This window comes from Pleurodeles waltl, chromosome 8, assembly GCF_031143425.1.
Source record: "Pleurodeles waltl isolate 20211129_DDA chromosome 8, aPleWal1.hap1.20221129, whole genome shotgun sequence".
Lineage (NCBI taxonomy): Eukaryota > Metazoa > Chordata > Amphibia > Caudata > Salamandridae > Pleurodeles > Pleurodeles waltl.
In genome coordinates this window covers 122,469,481-122,485,841 of record NC_090447.1, presented here as the reverse complement: position 1 = coordinate 122,485,841, position 16,361 = coordinate 122,469,481, and the positions used below count along the sequence as shown (strand labels likewise).

The 16,361-nt window shown below is 40.9% G+C and overlaps 1 protein-coding gene across 1 annotated transcript in view; it reads right to left on the bottom strand.

Moving 5' to 3' along the window:
* The window catches only part of MYO7A (myosin VIIA), a 434,990-nt gene that overhangs the window by 30,177 nt on the left and 388,452 nt on the right, over positions 1-16,361 (bottom strand). Inside the window, exons 41-43 of the mRNA XM_069203910.1 lie at positions 10,854-10,959; positions 7,450-7,563; positions 4,333-4,420 (exon numbers count right to left, since the gene is read on the bottom strand). Of these exons, the coding sequence (XP_069060011.1) occupies positions 4,333-4,420; positions 7,450-7,563; positions 10,854-10,959 (308 nt within the window). The remainder of the gene's footprint in view (positions 1-4,332; positions 4,421-7,449; positions 7,564-10,853; positions 10,960-16,361) is intronic.

The window sequence follows — 16,361 nt, the reverse complement described above, 5'->3', positions numbered from 1 at the left end:
GGATTAAAATGTGAAAGAATGCTAACACATATGTGGATTGAAAGTTCAAAGTGTTCAGTAAGAAATATACACGATTTAAGAATTTTAGCGAGAAACTTCTGTTCAATATTTGTTGGCTGTCTCCAGTTTGCTTTTAGTTTGAAAACCTCTGATATATTACTACAGGTTGCATGGGAGCTCACCACATCTGGCAATCCAGATGGTTGTTTCCTACGGTGGAGCAGGATGGGACTCTGCTTTCACAAATACAGAAGATGGTGCTACCATCAATTTTTGGCAGATGCCCAGTTACCATCCAACTCTATATGAACCTGTAATTATTTTTTGTAAATCTATGGAGGCCCCAATTTCACATAAATTAAGTAGTTATCGCCTTACCAACAGTTTATATTGAAAGTATTGGTATTTGTATGCAGACTCAATAGGATTTTATACATGATTCAAAAAGGCACACACCTTCACCTCCTAATGCTAAAAGTTTAGGGAAGGGCATGTATGGAATGGAGAGGCTACCGAGCTTGTGGAATTAGACACCTAAAGTATTTTAAGATGACCCATCCTGCCATTCGCAATGTGCATTTTGTTGTACACAGATTCATTCCTCAATGTGTTCAGAATGCTTAATTTGAAAACACAAAATATAATTCCGTGATTGAATCTCAAAGGCAAATATTTTTCCACGTAAAGAAGTGTAAAAATGAGATTGACAGTTAACATTTACATATGAAATGTGTAAGATTTTGCATGCTGCAATAGTTCTCATCTTCAAAATGCAACCAGTTCTATGCTTGGAATGTAATTTATTTTGCAAATTATTTAGTAACCAAATCAAAAATATGCCATATGGATATATATCTAGGCAGCTCTCAAAATACTAGTTAGAGAAAATATCAGAATAACAGACATTCAGAAAGAGGTGTTAGGCCCCATGTGGACAATTCTACTATGAGAGAAAACCTGACACAGCAAAGTATTTAAGCGTTCTCTCTCGGTTTTCCCGGGAGGAGGTTTGTTTCTTCAAACTTGGTTCATTTTATTAACAAATTATAATAGCTGAACTTTATTGAAGGGCACAGATATATGGTTTGCCTATGGTTGAAGAAGGGAGTGTGTAAGATTGCTCTGCACCACGAATCAGACCAGTACTTCATTTGTGACAGTGCTGGCAGGTGGTGGCCACCAGAACTTAATTTGAATAGCTGGGGCTTAACTTTCAACATTAGATGTTGACAAAAAACAAGAGAATACAAAATGCACAACTGTTCTGAATATATTCTTTTCACAAAGCTATTCTTGTGCATCCCATAATCATAAACAATGTTTTTGCAAAATTCTTATTTCCTTATAAAATATATATACATTTTATATATATATATATATATATATATATATACATTTTATATATATATATATATATATATATATATATATATATAATGTGTATATATTCTCATATATATATATATATATATATATATATATATATATATATATATATACAGGGAGTGCAGAATTATTAGGCAAATGAGTATTTTGACCACATCATCCTCTTTATGCATGTTGTCTTACTCCAAGCTGTATAGGCTCGAAAGCCTACTACCATTTAAGCATATTAGGTGATGTGCATCTCTGTAATGAGAAGGGGTGTGGTCTAATGACATCAACACCCTATATCAGGTGTGCATAATTATTATGCAACTTCCTTTCCTTTGGCAAAATGGGTCAAAAGAAGGACTTGACAGGCTCAGAAAAGTCAAAAATAGTGAGATATCTTGCAGAGGGATGCAGCACTCTTAAAATTGCAAAGCTTCTGAAGCGTGATCATCGAACAATCAAGCGTTACATTCAAAATAGTCAACAGGGTCGCAAGAAGCGTGTGGAAAAACCAAGGCGCAAAATAACTGCCCATGAACTGAGAAAAGTCAAGCGTGCAGCTGCCACGATGCCACTTGCCACCAGTTTGGCCATATTTCAGAGCTGCAACATCACTGGAGTGCCCAAAAGCACAAGGTGTGCAATACTCAGAGACATGGCCAAGGTAAGAAAGGCTGAAAGACGACCACCACTGAACAAGACACACAAGCTGAAACGTCAAGACTGGGCCAAGAAATATCTCAAGACTGATTTTTCTAAGGTTTTATGGACTGATGAAATGAGAGTGAGTCTTGATGGGCTAGATGGATGGGCCCGTGGCTGGATTGGTAAAGGGCAGAGAGCTCCAGTCCGACTCGGACGCCAGCAAGGTGGAGGTGGAGTACTGGTTTGGGCTGGTATCATCAAAGATGAGCTTGTGGGGCCTTTTCGGGTTGAGGATGGAGTCAAGCTCAACTCCCAGTCCTACTGCCAGTTCCTGGAAGACACCTTCTTCAAGCAGTGGTACAGGAAGAAGTCTGCATCCTTCAAGAAAAACATGATTTTCATGCAGGACAATGCTCCATCACACGCGTCCAAGTACTCCACAGCGTGGCTGGCAAGAAAGGGTATAAAAGAAGGAAATCTAATGACATGGCCTCCTTGTTCACCTGATCTGAACCCCATTGAGAACCTGTGGTCCATCATCAAATGTGAGATTTACAAGGAGGGAAAACAGTACACCTCTCTGAACAGTGTCTGGGAGGCTGTGGTTGCTGCTGCACGCAATGTTGATGGTGAACAGATCAAAACACTGACAGAATCCATGGATGGCAGGCTTTTGAGTGTCCTTGCAAAGAAAGGTGGCTATATTGGTCACTGATTTGTTTTTGTTTTGTTTTTGAATGTCAGAAATGTATATTTGTGAATGTTGAGATGTTATATTGGTTTCACTGGTAATAATAAATAATTGAAATGGGTATATATATTTTTTTTGTTAAGTTGCCTAATAATTATGCACAGTAATAGTCACCTGCACACACAGATCTCCCCCTAACATAGCTAAAACTAAAAACAAACTAAAAACTACTTCCAAAAATATTCAGCTTTGATATTAATGAGTTTTTTGGGTTCATTGAGAACATGGTTGTTGTTCAATAATAAAATTAATCCTCAAAAATACAACTTGCCTAATAATTCTGCACTCCCTGTATATATATGCTTGTCCAACACTCCGGGTTGGAGAACATAGACAGACTGGTCTGTCAAATGAAAACAAGTAGGTGCTCATCACGACGATGCACTGAATAGTGAAAAAACAATGTGTCACGAACCACAATCAGGCATGAAAACAACAAATACAGATAGTTGGCATGAATACATGGGTCAGATCCAAGTGCAGAACTTCATGGAAACAATAAAAAAGATGATCAAATGTTCCCTTATGTTATAATCGGGGTTTCCTTGACCCAAATAAAATCATCGTTTCGATCCCAAATATTATGACTTTGCTGGGGGTCTTCATCAGGACCAAAGATGTCAGGTAAACACAAACCCATAATTAATCTGGGTTTAAACTTTCTCATATATCTCAGTTTGGGAATGCTTTGTGTCTGAGTCCACAGAGCAGGAGGTCACTACTGCACACTCATCAATGTAGCATGCCCTATGGGATCAGATGCAACGTAAAAGGACAGCAAGGCAGAAAAAGTAGAAAGGAGGAGAAAGATAGGAATACTGTGACAAAGGAAGGATGCAGGGATGAAAGGAAATTTACAAGAGTGAGGTAAACAGACAGGATGTGCTTGATGGTGGAAGAAAGGGCCTTTAGGTGGAATCAATTAGAGGGAGTCTTGGTATTTGTAGTCTAATAGTGTGCTTGTGAAAAAGTATCCTTTTGAGTGTGTTTCCTATTTTTAGGAATTCATAAAGATTTCCTTCACTATGCACGTAAATTTAGTGATGTGCATGGGGGAAGTTAAACACTGCAGAAGTACGCATGGTGGGAATGCACATTTAAATATCCATTCCTATGTTGATTTTTCTGAACAAAAGAAATATTTTTCCATGTGGAGAAAGCATTTCCCAAACACATCCTGCATTTTAAAGAAGTAGTTTTACATATGTTTCCATAGTAGGCAACTACATGAAAAACATTAGTGAATACCCATACACTTACAAATATTTGCAAATGGACAATCTATGGCCCCTTTCATGGACCTTACCCTAATTTTCCCTCCTCTTCAGTTCCAGGCATGATGATTTTCTGCTTAATGTTTGTTTGAATTTGGATGTCTCTGCAAGTAGGTTGAAAGCCGGCCTCTATTGTAGTGGTTGTGCCTAAACTCTAACCTTATTCACCTTCCTCCAGGGACTATAGTATTTTCACAAATAGATGAATAAGGACCAAAACAAACAGTTCATGACATTGCTCCCACCCATGGCACTGTAAAACAGCTGTCTTGAATATAAATCAATTACCATCTTTTGCCGGTCGCGCTTTCTTTATCCAGTCTGTGAGGTGTCTCACAAAGTCGAAGAAGAAGTCTCCTTCTGGCACACTAATCACCTGACAAAAAAAAAATTGTTTAGAATATAAAAGGCAGGGTTTGAGTTACAAAGTAATATTTTTTTTAGTTCATTTAATGCAGTAAAATATAGTTTGAAAGAATAACTGATATGTCTGCTGTAGGAGATCCAAAGAAAAATCAGATGCTGTTTTAGATTAAAGCGATTCATGGTCCTCAGTTACACTGAATTAAAAAATATGTGCTTTCCCAGTGCAGGTGTGAACTTTCAAGTTTGGGCTTGAACAGGAGAATGAGCAGTTGTGAAAATTAGAGTATCAGCTGGAAAGCACCACTCCTTTCATTGCCAGCGACCAAAACGTCTTTATGAGCAAGCAGGCCCCTTTTAGGTGGGTAGAGTGTATGCGGGGGTTCTCAGGGTTCCTGGAAACCTCAACGTCCATGCCACTTACTGTGCACCACTTCATATGTGGAGCACAGACACTGGACCCCTTGAAGGAATAGGCATCACCCTTATGCAAATGAGGGAACATCCCCTTGACATCATGTGGGTGCAAAATATGCGCCTTGATGAACGGTATTACAGAAAGGGCCAGTCTCTGGGACCCAGAACAACAAAAAAACAGATGCAAATTCATGTTACACCCCTGAGGCATCGCCTTAACCCAGCCTCAGGACCTGTTTGCATAAAACAGCAAACATTATATTTTGCGTGCAGCGCACATAGAAAAATGCATTTCCCCAGGTCTCCTACTTTTCTTTTGCATTGTATTAGAAAGATGCTACATTAAAGACTTGCCCTAATATATTAAAAATATTCGAAATATGGTGTATGCATAATTAGGCCATGCAGACTTTGCACAGATTTTAAGTAGATATTGCAACCAGGGCCGGACTCGAAACCTAAATCAGCCCTGGCAAAATGCACAAAAATTGTCCCACGCTGCAAGAGTCCGTGGCTAGAATCGGACTAAGTGGAATGGTTGAGTTATGGTGGGCCATCCTGCTCCTACAGCAGTCCCCGAGCCTGCAAACAACTGGAAATTCCCAGAGTGGATAAAAACCAAGGCCCTTATTTATACTTTTTTAGCGCCGCATTTGTGCCGCTTTTTGATGCAAAAGCGGCGCAAATTTACAAAATACAATTGTATTTTGTACGTTTGCGCCGCTTTTGCGTCAAAAAATTACGCAAATGCGGCGCTAAAAAAGTAGAAATATGGGCCCAAGTTCCTTCCCTGACTGTGACACTGCACTCTTTTTATAACTGCACCAAATCTGCAAAAGGAAGTAGTGGACTCCTAGTGATGCATCAAATAAATGGTTTTGTTTGGCGCCACTGAATTTATTGGTAGTACAGTACCTATCACTTAAACAGATTTATGTAGGTGGGATTAGAATATTTTTATGTTAAAAGCAAAAGGGCTTATTTAGAGTTCGGTTAACACACCACTCCACCACATTTGGAGTACCCTGTCTGCCAAACGTGTGGTTCCCCACTCACTTTAGAGTTGGCGGTATCTCCTTGGCTAGTGGAAACCTTTGACAAAGAACTTCATTGAAATTGGCCCCTTGGTCAAAGTATCTCGGACAATCCATCCTATTTAGGGAAGATGTTTCAAAATATTATTTTCCTGTTTGGGACCACCAAGAAAGGCTTGCGGTCCCGAACATAAATAAATGACACCCACAGGTTCAGAGAAATTTTCGAGAGCGCCAGGAGAAATATATTTTTAGTTTTTTAAATAAAAACCCTCTGACTTTGGTAGTTTGTTTTTGAAAAACAAAAAAAACTTTGCTATTCTGGAGCACCGAATGTGGTGGGCCTACATTAATGGTTAAGTGCCGTTAGGCGAGCTGCTGTGATGGCATATCCTCTGAAGGCACCTAGGTCTCCACCTGCCTGGTGGAGAACTCAAACTAGGGTGGGCTGTAGTTTGCCAGGGCGACAGAGACCATTCCTTTGCTGCTCCGGTGAAATGAAGTACAAACCCTCCATGTACCCTGTGGGCTGTATTCAAATTAATGTGGTTAAATGTTACCTATTGAAATAAAAATATCAACAATAAAAACGCGCTATACATAGTAATGTTATGTTAACACAAAGCACCAAGCAATTGACTGCTTACAAATTACAAACTGACAAATTCAAAACCTGAAAAGGCAAACCTGTTTACATGAAATAGCCAAAGCATCAGCAAGTTTGAGCTCTCGCCTTAAACAAAAGTCATAAAACATTAAAACTTCAAATGAACAGAAGAAGATATTGAAAACTGAAAATTAAACAAACACAATTGAATGTGGAATTTTTAAATAAGGCACATTTGAAAAAAAGAAACATTCTTACATGGCCTAAATAAGTGTCAAAATATTTCTAGCTGGCTAGTCCACTAAAAATCCCTTATACACAAGGGACCCTTATTGCTGTTTTGACTCCATAACGGTATGTAATCACAGTTTCTCCAATAATACAAAAAGTCATGACACTGTCACAACAATCAAGGACTGTTCCATAATAGGTTTCAATATAAGTAAACAATTTGAGATTAATACTTGTAAGATTTGGTATGAACAAATGCATAGCGGGGTGGTCTCTACCGTAATTAACATTTGATTACCACTTTATCCTCAGCTCTCAATACTGGTTACATTTTAAGATCTCAGGCCAGGATCTCTCTTCAGTCTTCATTTGCAATAGTCAGCATCCCCGGTTACCTCTCACTTTTCCTCCTTTCCTCTTTGGTGCCTACTTTTCACCTTTATACGGCCCTCTGGAAGGATATGACCAGATATTTAGGACTGACATGTCTTCCTATCTGACCACACCAGATTCACTACATTTGGCCCACCATCCAAGGCTAAGGTTGAATCTTTTCCTTGGGTTGATAATTACCTTCTATAGTCTAATTTTGATATATCTAAAGCATTGTCTCTTGAGTTCAGATTTACAGTGAAAGATGAGTGAACTTCTACTTGCATGCTGTGTTCGTATTGCACAGTCGGTATGGTATATTTTTGCTTTTGACATAATCCCAATAAAGCACAATTATATTCTAAACCATAAGTCTCTTACCTTATCAGAGATTTTCACAAAGAGGCTAAAGCCCTCTGGTGACTTCAGTAGCAGCCTGGTAGCGATGTCCTGGCAGAAGTCTTTGGCTTTCGTACTGGACTCTACTTCAAAAGCCTAAGAAAATATATGTGGAGTTATCAGTGTCGATTGTCAATAATGTTCTATCACTTCCAATCAAGAAATTTGAGGCAGGTAACCAAACCATTAAGCAGCAAGACTATGCCCCGTGACAAAGTTTGGCTGTATCACAAAGGAATGTCCTCATGATGTCAAGCGGCAGACACAGTTCACAAGTCCTTGTATTAATATTGTTCAAATGTAGTTGTTGCATCTCCACACATTTCTGGAATGCAAGTTACATTTATGTGTTTACAAAAGGTATTGCATGACTAAGGCTGATTTGCATATGGCTGGTTCTTGCCTGAGGTGTTATGGTGGACAAAAATAAGTACTTAGATGAGACTCTGGGATATTACCAGCAGCTAAGATTAATTCAAGTATTGTTTCGTCTGATGTGGAGAGTCAGTCTACATAGCATATGGAAGCTAAGTGTTTTGATGCGTTTTATGTATCCATGAGGAGCTGCTTGCATGCAAAGAGTTTAACAGCAAGCACTGGGAATATTGGCTAGACTTGTTATGACTGTGTGGAGATGCTTTGTATCACTTGGTCCTATTGTGAAACTTGGTCCCTCAGGCCTGGAAGATTCATAGCAGTTCTGAATGTCCTGCAACAGAAGTAGCCTTTTATCACTGGTAGAACTGTCAGTTAAAAGGTGTCTTGGGAGGACTTATAAGATATTGGTTTCTGTGAAAGAAACTCACCCTTTCCAAGAGGACTGCATCAATGGAAACCAGTTCAGAGGTAAACAAAAATAAATAATGCTTGAAAGCTACTGCTGCTAATAGAATACCAATCTACATATCTGATGGCTGACACAGTCTCGAAAAAGACAGTGAGAGAGAGCGAGGAAGCAAGAGGGAAAGAGCGACTGAGAGAGAGAGATAAAGGATCAGCTTGCTGTGCTGCTCTCTAGCGAGAGGCTTTTGATAACAGATTATTTTCTTAACACTGAATGTACAATACTTTCTATTGACTAGATGAGTAAAGAGTTACAGAGTTTTTATCCCAAAAAGAGTATTGTTATCAATACTTTTTAACACTTTTGATTTATATCCAACTAGAGGTATTCATTTCCTCAAAGTATGTATGTCCACATTTTTCTCCTTAACCATTTTCTTTATTTTTACCTATTTCTTTAAATTCTAATGATATCTTTTACTTACATTTGGTTTCTTACTCCATTGTTAGTTGGATAATTGGATAATTACAAGACCATTCAGCACACAGCACAACATTTACTTCTTCTTATTGGCACACAGACTGAAGATGGCATTATAGCCAAATAGTCAAGTAGAGACCTGAAGCAGTGACCAATAGTGCGCGAGAGACCGACTTAATGAGAAAGCACTCCATGGGAATGCAGATGGGGTCCTCTAAAGTGATACATTGTAATGGGATCCCTTTGGGCTGATCACCTTTGAATGAGGATAAGCAGAGTTCTTTGGTGTACATAGCAGTATGAGATAAAAAGGAATGTGGCCGACAGAAGCCGTTTTGGTTTGGGATCAGATGAAAGGGGTAGATGTGTGCAAACATGTTGGAGATGCTAACAACAGGTATGACTGGCAGTGGGTTACTCTCTTCCCATAGACATTGTTCACAAATCCAAACATAAGACAGAATCAGTTCCCCTGCACTAGACACATATAACAACATTGTGGCAAAGCCCTGATCAGGGTCATCCTGGTAGTTCTTTCACTGTTCTCATTGTTTATGCTTTTGAGGGTACCTATAGACCTTATATATTGGCAATTCTAGGATTGGGTGCCAATCTCATCATCTATTGAACGACGTCTCATCAGCTTTCTAGTTCTGTAAAGCGTGCCTCTTAGAAAGAACTAGACCCAGCCCTGAAAATGCCTGTTCTTATCTATTCTAATCTAAATGTTTAGGAGGGCATCTGGGGGTGATGGCAGTCCGTGGTTTCCAACAAGCACAAAAAGCCTGAATTACACATCCATTCCAATGTTTGCAGAAAAAACCTCCCTCTAGAGTATGTCTGTTCCACTATTGTCAGTACATATTTTACCTACCAGTAACCTCAACGATTGTGTTTCACCGAAATGGTCAATTTATGGTTTGTTCTTGAACGACACTCTTACAGGACTTTTTTATTCATTTTTCTTTCCCACTGTTAATTCATTACTCGCAGTTTTTCCTATAACAAACCTGTATCCTTATGTCCTCTGCTCCTTGTAGTCTACTTATGTTCTTTAGACATATTTTTTCTGTGTTCAGACAAAAACTTTCTATTTTATTGTTAATAATTGTTATCTTTGGTTTATGTGTTGCAGGTTTCACGCTGTATGCTTTTGTGATGTTTGCTTGTATTGTTATCTTAGGGTCTCATCACACAAGAGCACATCACACATGATTAAAGAAGCTCTGATGGTAGATCATCCGTTGGATGTGTAAAAACATGAAAAGAGCTAACTTTATAACTGGCTGCACCATCAGAGCAAGAAAGCAGGAAAAAGTTACTTTTAACGGGAGTATAAGTAAAAATGCCCCAACACGGCAAAAAAACAGCTGCCACCAAATATCAGTTTCCCCATCGCCTTGTGGGGGGTGGCAGCTACCATTCACTGTGGAACCAGCAGAGCATAGCTCTCTCTCTCTCTGCTAAGGTAGTAAAAACCGCCTGTATTTATACTTTTTTAGCGCCGCATTTGCGTCGTTTTTTGACGCAAAAACGGCGCAAACTTGCAAAATGCCATTGTATTTTGTAGGTTTGCGCCGTTTTGCGTCAAAAAGCGGCGCAAATGCGGCGCTAAAAAAAGTAAAAATACGGGCCGAAGTCTCTCCCATTGGTTTCCAGATGAGAGGCCACTAAGCAGAAAAATATAATGTAAGTCAGAATGCACAACAGAGGCAGATTGTTGGAGCTGACTCCCCATAAGAGACCTACTTCCCAACATATGGTGCTTTATGTTAAGGCTACGAGGAATTAGAAATTAATTGTATTGCACAACGTCAGTGTTGGCAGCATAACCATATATCATAAAAAGGCACTGCAATAAAAATAAGATAAACAAATATAACACAATTCATGAAAAAAATACAATAGCATCAGAATGATGATGAATAATGATGTTAAATGGTCATAGAATATGTTATACAAAACCTGCAGTGATGTCACAAGTTAATTCATTCAGAGCATGATGGTGACTGTATTAATAGCGATAGCATCTCATATAAAAAACGTAAATCATAAAATTAGGCAGACATCACCACTTTCAAACACAAATAGTTTAACCAATAAAAGTAAACACTAAGGTTACCTCGTCTGTGTCATCAGGGAAGTAAACCTTATGGAATATTTGTGTAGTTTTGTGCTGGATAGCTTCAACCTCGACCAGATGGGGTGGATATTTCCTTGAACCATTTCTAAAATATAATTGGACAGACAAAAATGTTAACAGAAACTATGTGCCACATTCCACTCAAGTATTCATGGATTGAAATAGTATATTTGAGTATTTTTTAGACTTGAGAGCAATGCAAAACGTTTGCCTGAATTGGAAACAATGCAACAGGAATTGGTCACTCAAATAAATTGATTCCAACTAAAAATAAAAGTTTGCCTGGAGGGCAGGGCCAGCTCTAGAGCGGTGAGACTGGTGCCAACGCACCGGGCGTGGACTTCAAGTGGGGGTGCTGTGTTCGCAAGTATCATGGTTTTAAAAGCACCTGCTGCCATGATCATTGCCTCCAGCAACTTTCAACAATTAAAATGTCAAGGTAACTATGATGACTAATGGAGCTTCTGGAGAGAGACTGAGTTTAGTCTAGTGGAAGTTTTAACTCATCATAAGGTAGCGCAGAGGGTTAATATGCCTACTGCAAAGAACGTATATCATGCAGATCACAAAGTGCATATAATGTAAATAGGTCAGTGGTTACCGCTTTTGTTGGAGATATCCTTGCGTTACTTGCAGTTTATAAGGTAAAACCCTAGCATAAAACATTGAGCTAGAAGCTGTCATCGAAGATCTGCGTGGAAACTGCAAGGTATACATTAGAGTGTTATGATTTGTTCCCCAGTCTTTCATTATCCAAATGTTGCAAAAAGGGTTAATTTGGGTAGAGATCTTATTTTTTAGGAAAGGCAACTCCCAACTATAATTGGCACTTTTAAAATTCTGAGTTTGTGCTTCTCCAGATCCAGCACTCTTAAACTATACTACCTACCAGTAAAGATGACATGACTCCTACAACTTGTAGTCCTCTGTCTTATGTAACATTTCCAATAGACTGATTTACACATGTATGATTGATTGTCTCTGTGTAATGTGTGCTCTGACACCCTACACTGGTATGAGTGGCTCTACAAAAATAATTAAATGCATCTGAGCGAGAGTGGTTATAGAGACTTGAGGACACTATTAAAGGGAGGTAGTGAGCAAATCCGTGGTGAAGGTGGTCATTGGGGGGTGCCAACAAACATTGTCTCACCAGACATCAACAGCGCTAAAGCTGGCCCTGCTGGAGTGTTCGAAACATTGCTTTATTCTTCATGGCAGCTATATATTCAGATATATTTAGTTCATTTATTAGTGTTTTTTGTCTAGTGCTGATTTGGCCACAGAGAAGTGGACTTGCTTCATCAATAGCAAGGTAGTTCTATGGTACCAGCAGAAGATGCCTTCAAGATTAAAAGTATGAATGAAGAGTGCAAGAAAGGCACAGGGCCTGGTGTTTACCCTTTGTCTTTCAGGGTTAAGGCAGTCAGGCCCTGGCTATGTTTCTGCATTGAGCAGCACCTGTACTTAAATGTGCAGGGCCTATTAGGCACTGTATGCTTGCTCTTGTTTTGCTTGAAGGACAGCCTTCTTGGTCCTCTCTGCAGTGGTGCAATATTTTCCAGGGGAAAGTGCTGGTACTTGCACTTTCATTTTATGATGTGCTAACACTTAATGTTCTGTTTGGCGCATCCAACTGGCTGGCCTGACAACCCTTGCTTCAGAGTTTCTGTGTTCAGCATGTTGTGTTTGACTCAGGTATTTTCATTGCTGCATGGGTGGGTGGCATCCAACTGATGGAATGTGGTCTTTTGATTGGCCTTGGTGGTAGTCAATTTTCTTACGCTGCTGAGAGAGCCATCTGTGTCCTCCCAGTTGGGTCTCTGACTTCCAGTTTATGGGTAGAGATTCATGCCCTTCTATTGCCTTGTAACAGTACCTTCTTAGATTGTCTTTGCAGGCTGGATGTTTGTCTCCTAGGTTTCCTTTTACTTGTTTTCATGTCTTATAGCAAGAGGACTATACCCGCTCCTTTCCCTGCTCTCTGAGACTCACAGTCCAAATCCCAGCCTTTTGTGTTCAGCTCTCACCTTCTTATGCTTGTGAGTCACCCAGACCTACCTGGGGCAGCCCTGGAGCTCGCTTGCCCCTAGGGTTCTGTAACTCCTTCAGTTTCTTTTTACCCAGCTATATGTTGGACTAAATAGTCTCAAAGGGTGATTTTTGATAGTTTGGGGCTGATTAGGAGTTTGGCAGATGGAAACAACCGCCTGCCAAATTCCCGATGGGGTGGTCACCACTGTGCTGGCAACCTCCCCGCAGGCCCCATTACGACTTTTCCACTGGGCTGACCAGCCCAGTGAGAAAGGTGCACAGTATTGTCACTGGCTCATAATAGAGCCGGCGGCAACACTGCCACACGCGGGGAGCACTAGCACCCTTGAAGTGCACATTGTCTGCTGTGCACAGGCATGGGCAGTGCAGGGGCCCCTCTGTGGTCACCTGCATTCGTTCTACGCAAGCTTTTTCATGGGGATCAAACCACTTTGCTGAGCTTTGGTTCATCCACTGAGTGGAGGTTGCACCACCGCCAATGTGGCAGTCCGCCAGCCACTTAACGACCGTGGCGGTCGCACCATTGTCAGCCGGCCATCACCGCTAGATTACGACTAAACGTCGGTCTAGAGGTTTGGCGGTGCTGGCGATACTAATCTGCCAGGGCAGCGCTGCAAGCACCCTGCCATGGGGGTTACTAGTACCTTCACTGCCGACGATAACATTGCGGTAGCCCCGCCTTGAAAAGGCTGGCGGAGACCAGGTGAGGGGGCCCTATGGGTCCCCTTGCACTGCAGACAGTGAAAAGAGCGATGGGTGCTAGTGCACCCTACGCACCGCAGCATTACCACTGGCTCAATTATGAGCCGGCATCAAAGATGTGGGCTGTTTACCGCTGGACCCATGGGGAAACCCGTAATGTGGCCCGCGGGAAGGGGACCGCACTGGCGGTAACCTGACAACGGTAGTTTGGTGGACGGCCTTTTCCGTCCGCCAGCTTGTAATGACCCCCAATGTCTTTGGTCCCTTGGAACTTAGGGCCCCGGGACCTGACTTCAATATGAGAGTGGTAAAACTGGTCATGTTGCGGACACCTGTGCATCAGCAACAGAGGCAGTGACCTCCTCTTATGGAAGTTACCTTTCAGCATTGCCAGACCACAAAAGAGGAACCCTCATGTGTCCAGTTACTCAGAAGTTGTTGGGGGCCAGAGTCACTGACCCTGGAGAAACACTTCTGGTGCCTTAAGAGCCAACTGGAGTCCAAAATGCCTTAAGTTCATTTTTCCAGTGGAGTAATGTGGCTCCTCCTTTCCGGTATTCTTTTCTATCATAGCTCTCAGGTAGTGAGTTCTCAACTGTCTCTCCCTTGTCCAGAGCTTTTAAGTGGTGGTGGTACATTCTGGAAGGTAAGCACTTCTCCTCAACCACTGTGTTGCACATCATCACTCTGCCCTTTCTTCAACCATACTGCACAGCATTCTGGGACATTAAACAACATGGCTTGAAAGGGTCTATGGGAAGATCTTCCTGGAGTGCTCCAGCTTCGCCCACAACACAGCTGCCTGATTCCTTTCCACCAAAACTTAAAAGGGGAGCATCTCCTGCATTTGGCACCAAAGGTCTGACCTTCCTCATTTCCTCATTTGTTCTTGGGAGCTTTGGCTTGTCCAGGCCAGGCATGGTGTTAAGAGGTAATTAGCACATGCAGATTTCTTTCCCACCCCTTCGTTTTGCAGAAACTAGGCTGAGCACTGTTAAATGGATCTTGTGTTGGGGGGACAACATTGATCATCTTACTAGCCTGCAGCTTAATTAAATTGGCCCCTTTGGGGTTAGGAAGGTATAGGCCTGTAGTCTCCTTATAAGCTGAGCCAGGGAAATATACAGTTCTCCAACTGACAGTGGATCTGCACTCAGGTACATGTTTACCCTAATACCGCCACCAGACCAGAATCTCGAATCCCTTGTAGAGCAAAACTGGGCTGTGGTGCTTCATTTGTAGGGTATAATTCAATAATGTACCCACTCTTTTGGATAAAGCACTAATATACCTACACAATGAATGCCCATTCACATTATAAGTCCAACAAAAGGTCAGCATCATTGCCTGATGGGTTCTATGTGCGACAGGCTACCTTTGCACAGATACTGAGCGGAGATAGATAGTCTCACAAACTCAGCCCGCACATGTTTGCTCATATTCTCATTTGTAACAAGACCAGGACCTCTCCCCTTACCTACGCAGCAGATTAGCACTCTCAGTTCATTTCCACAGAATGCCCTATGAATGAGACTAAGTTGGTGAGACTCACTCACTGTAGAAGTCCAAAATCAGTTTGTCAAAAAGCAACACATCCAGGGGTATTGAATGGGCTGAACCCATTTCCTACAGTATCTACACACATTTTGATAGTATATGCATCGCCTACAGCCAGAGTGGTGGTAATACAATAGTGTGTTTCAGTGTCCTCATTATGTCAATATAAACATGCATAGACAATAGGGAAAAATTATGTCAGGGAGAGAGAGTAGGACAGTATCAGTATAATTTTTTAACAGTATTTGTGTGCCGTGGACCTGGCCTCATGAACACTGGCACACTTTATAATTAACAAGGTAATGGTGCAAGGAGATTGGTAGGGCACATGACGAAGGCTTAGAACGAGAAAGGGGTAGCCATTCCTAGGAAATACAGATGGGACAGAAGGTAGAGATTATTAGTCTTTAAATGGGGGGTTCTAAAGAGGTCAGCCTCCAGGAATTTTTAGATGGGCAGCAGGTAAGGATCAAGGTTTATTGCCTCTGCTAGTGCTGGCACTGACAAGAAAAGGCTTGCTTGAGAGTTTGTTTCAGTTGGAGTTCAGGATATCTAGGAATTCTGTTTTCCATCTCGAATTTCTTGCCTCTCTAGTAGTTTGACGCTTTGTCTTCAGTTAAGTGGATGAACCAACGTTCAGATTGTTGCATCAATGTAAAGTGAATTAAGTTCCTGTAAAATGAGAGTAATGTGTTCCGCCTTTTCTCATAAAAGTGTCCAAATCTTTGTGTATGGATAAAACATGTAAGGATTTCCTAATGGTGATTTGCAATACATTCTTATTTCTCGAAAGGCTTATATGCACTCAGTAATGTGGCTATCAACATGGCACTTAAAATCACATTTCAGTATGTGCGCAGTGTGTCATGCTTGATTATGGATATGTGTGTGGATTTTAATGTGTTCCTGTTGGATTTCTGCCTCTGCTAGTTTTGTGCTTCAAGTGTAATTATTTGCTTGGCTCTTTGTGTGCATCACTGTCATCTTGAGAGTGTTGCAGTTAACATGGTCAGTTCAACACTGGATGGTGTCTAGTATGTTGTTTGTCTTGGTGCCAAGCATGCCTGCATCTTTTCTTGTTTGTGAGTAGCTAAGTGTGCTTGAGTAGCATTGTTTTTTTATTCCACTGCTACTCTTGTCAGTATAGTACTTTTTTGTTCTTTGACAAAGATT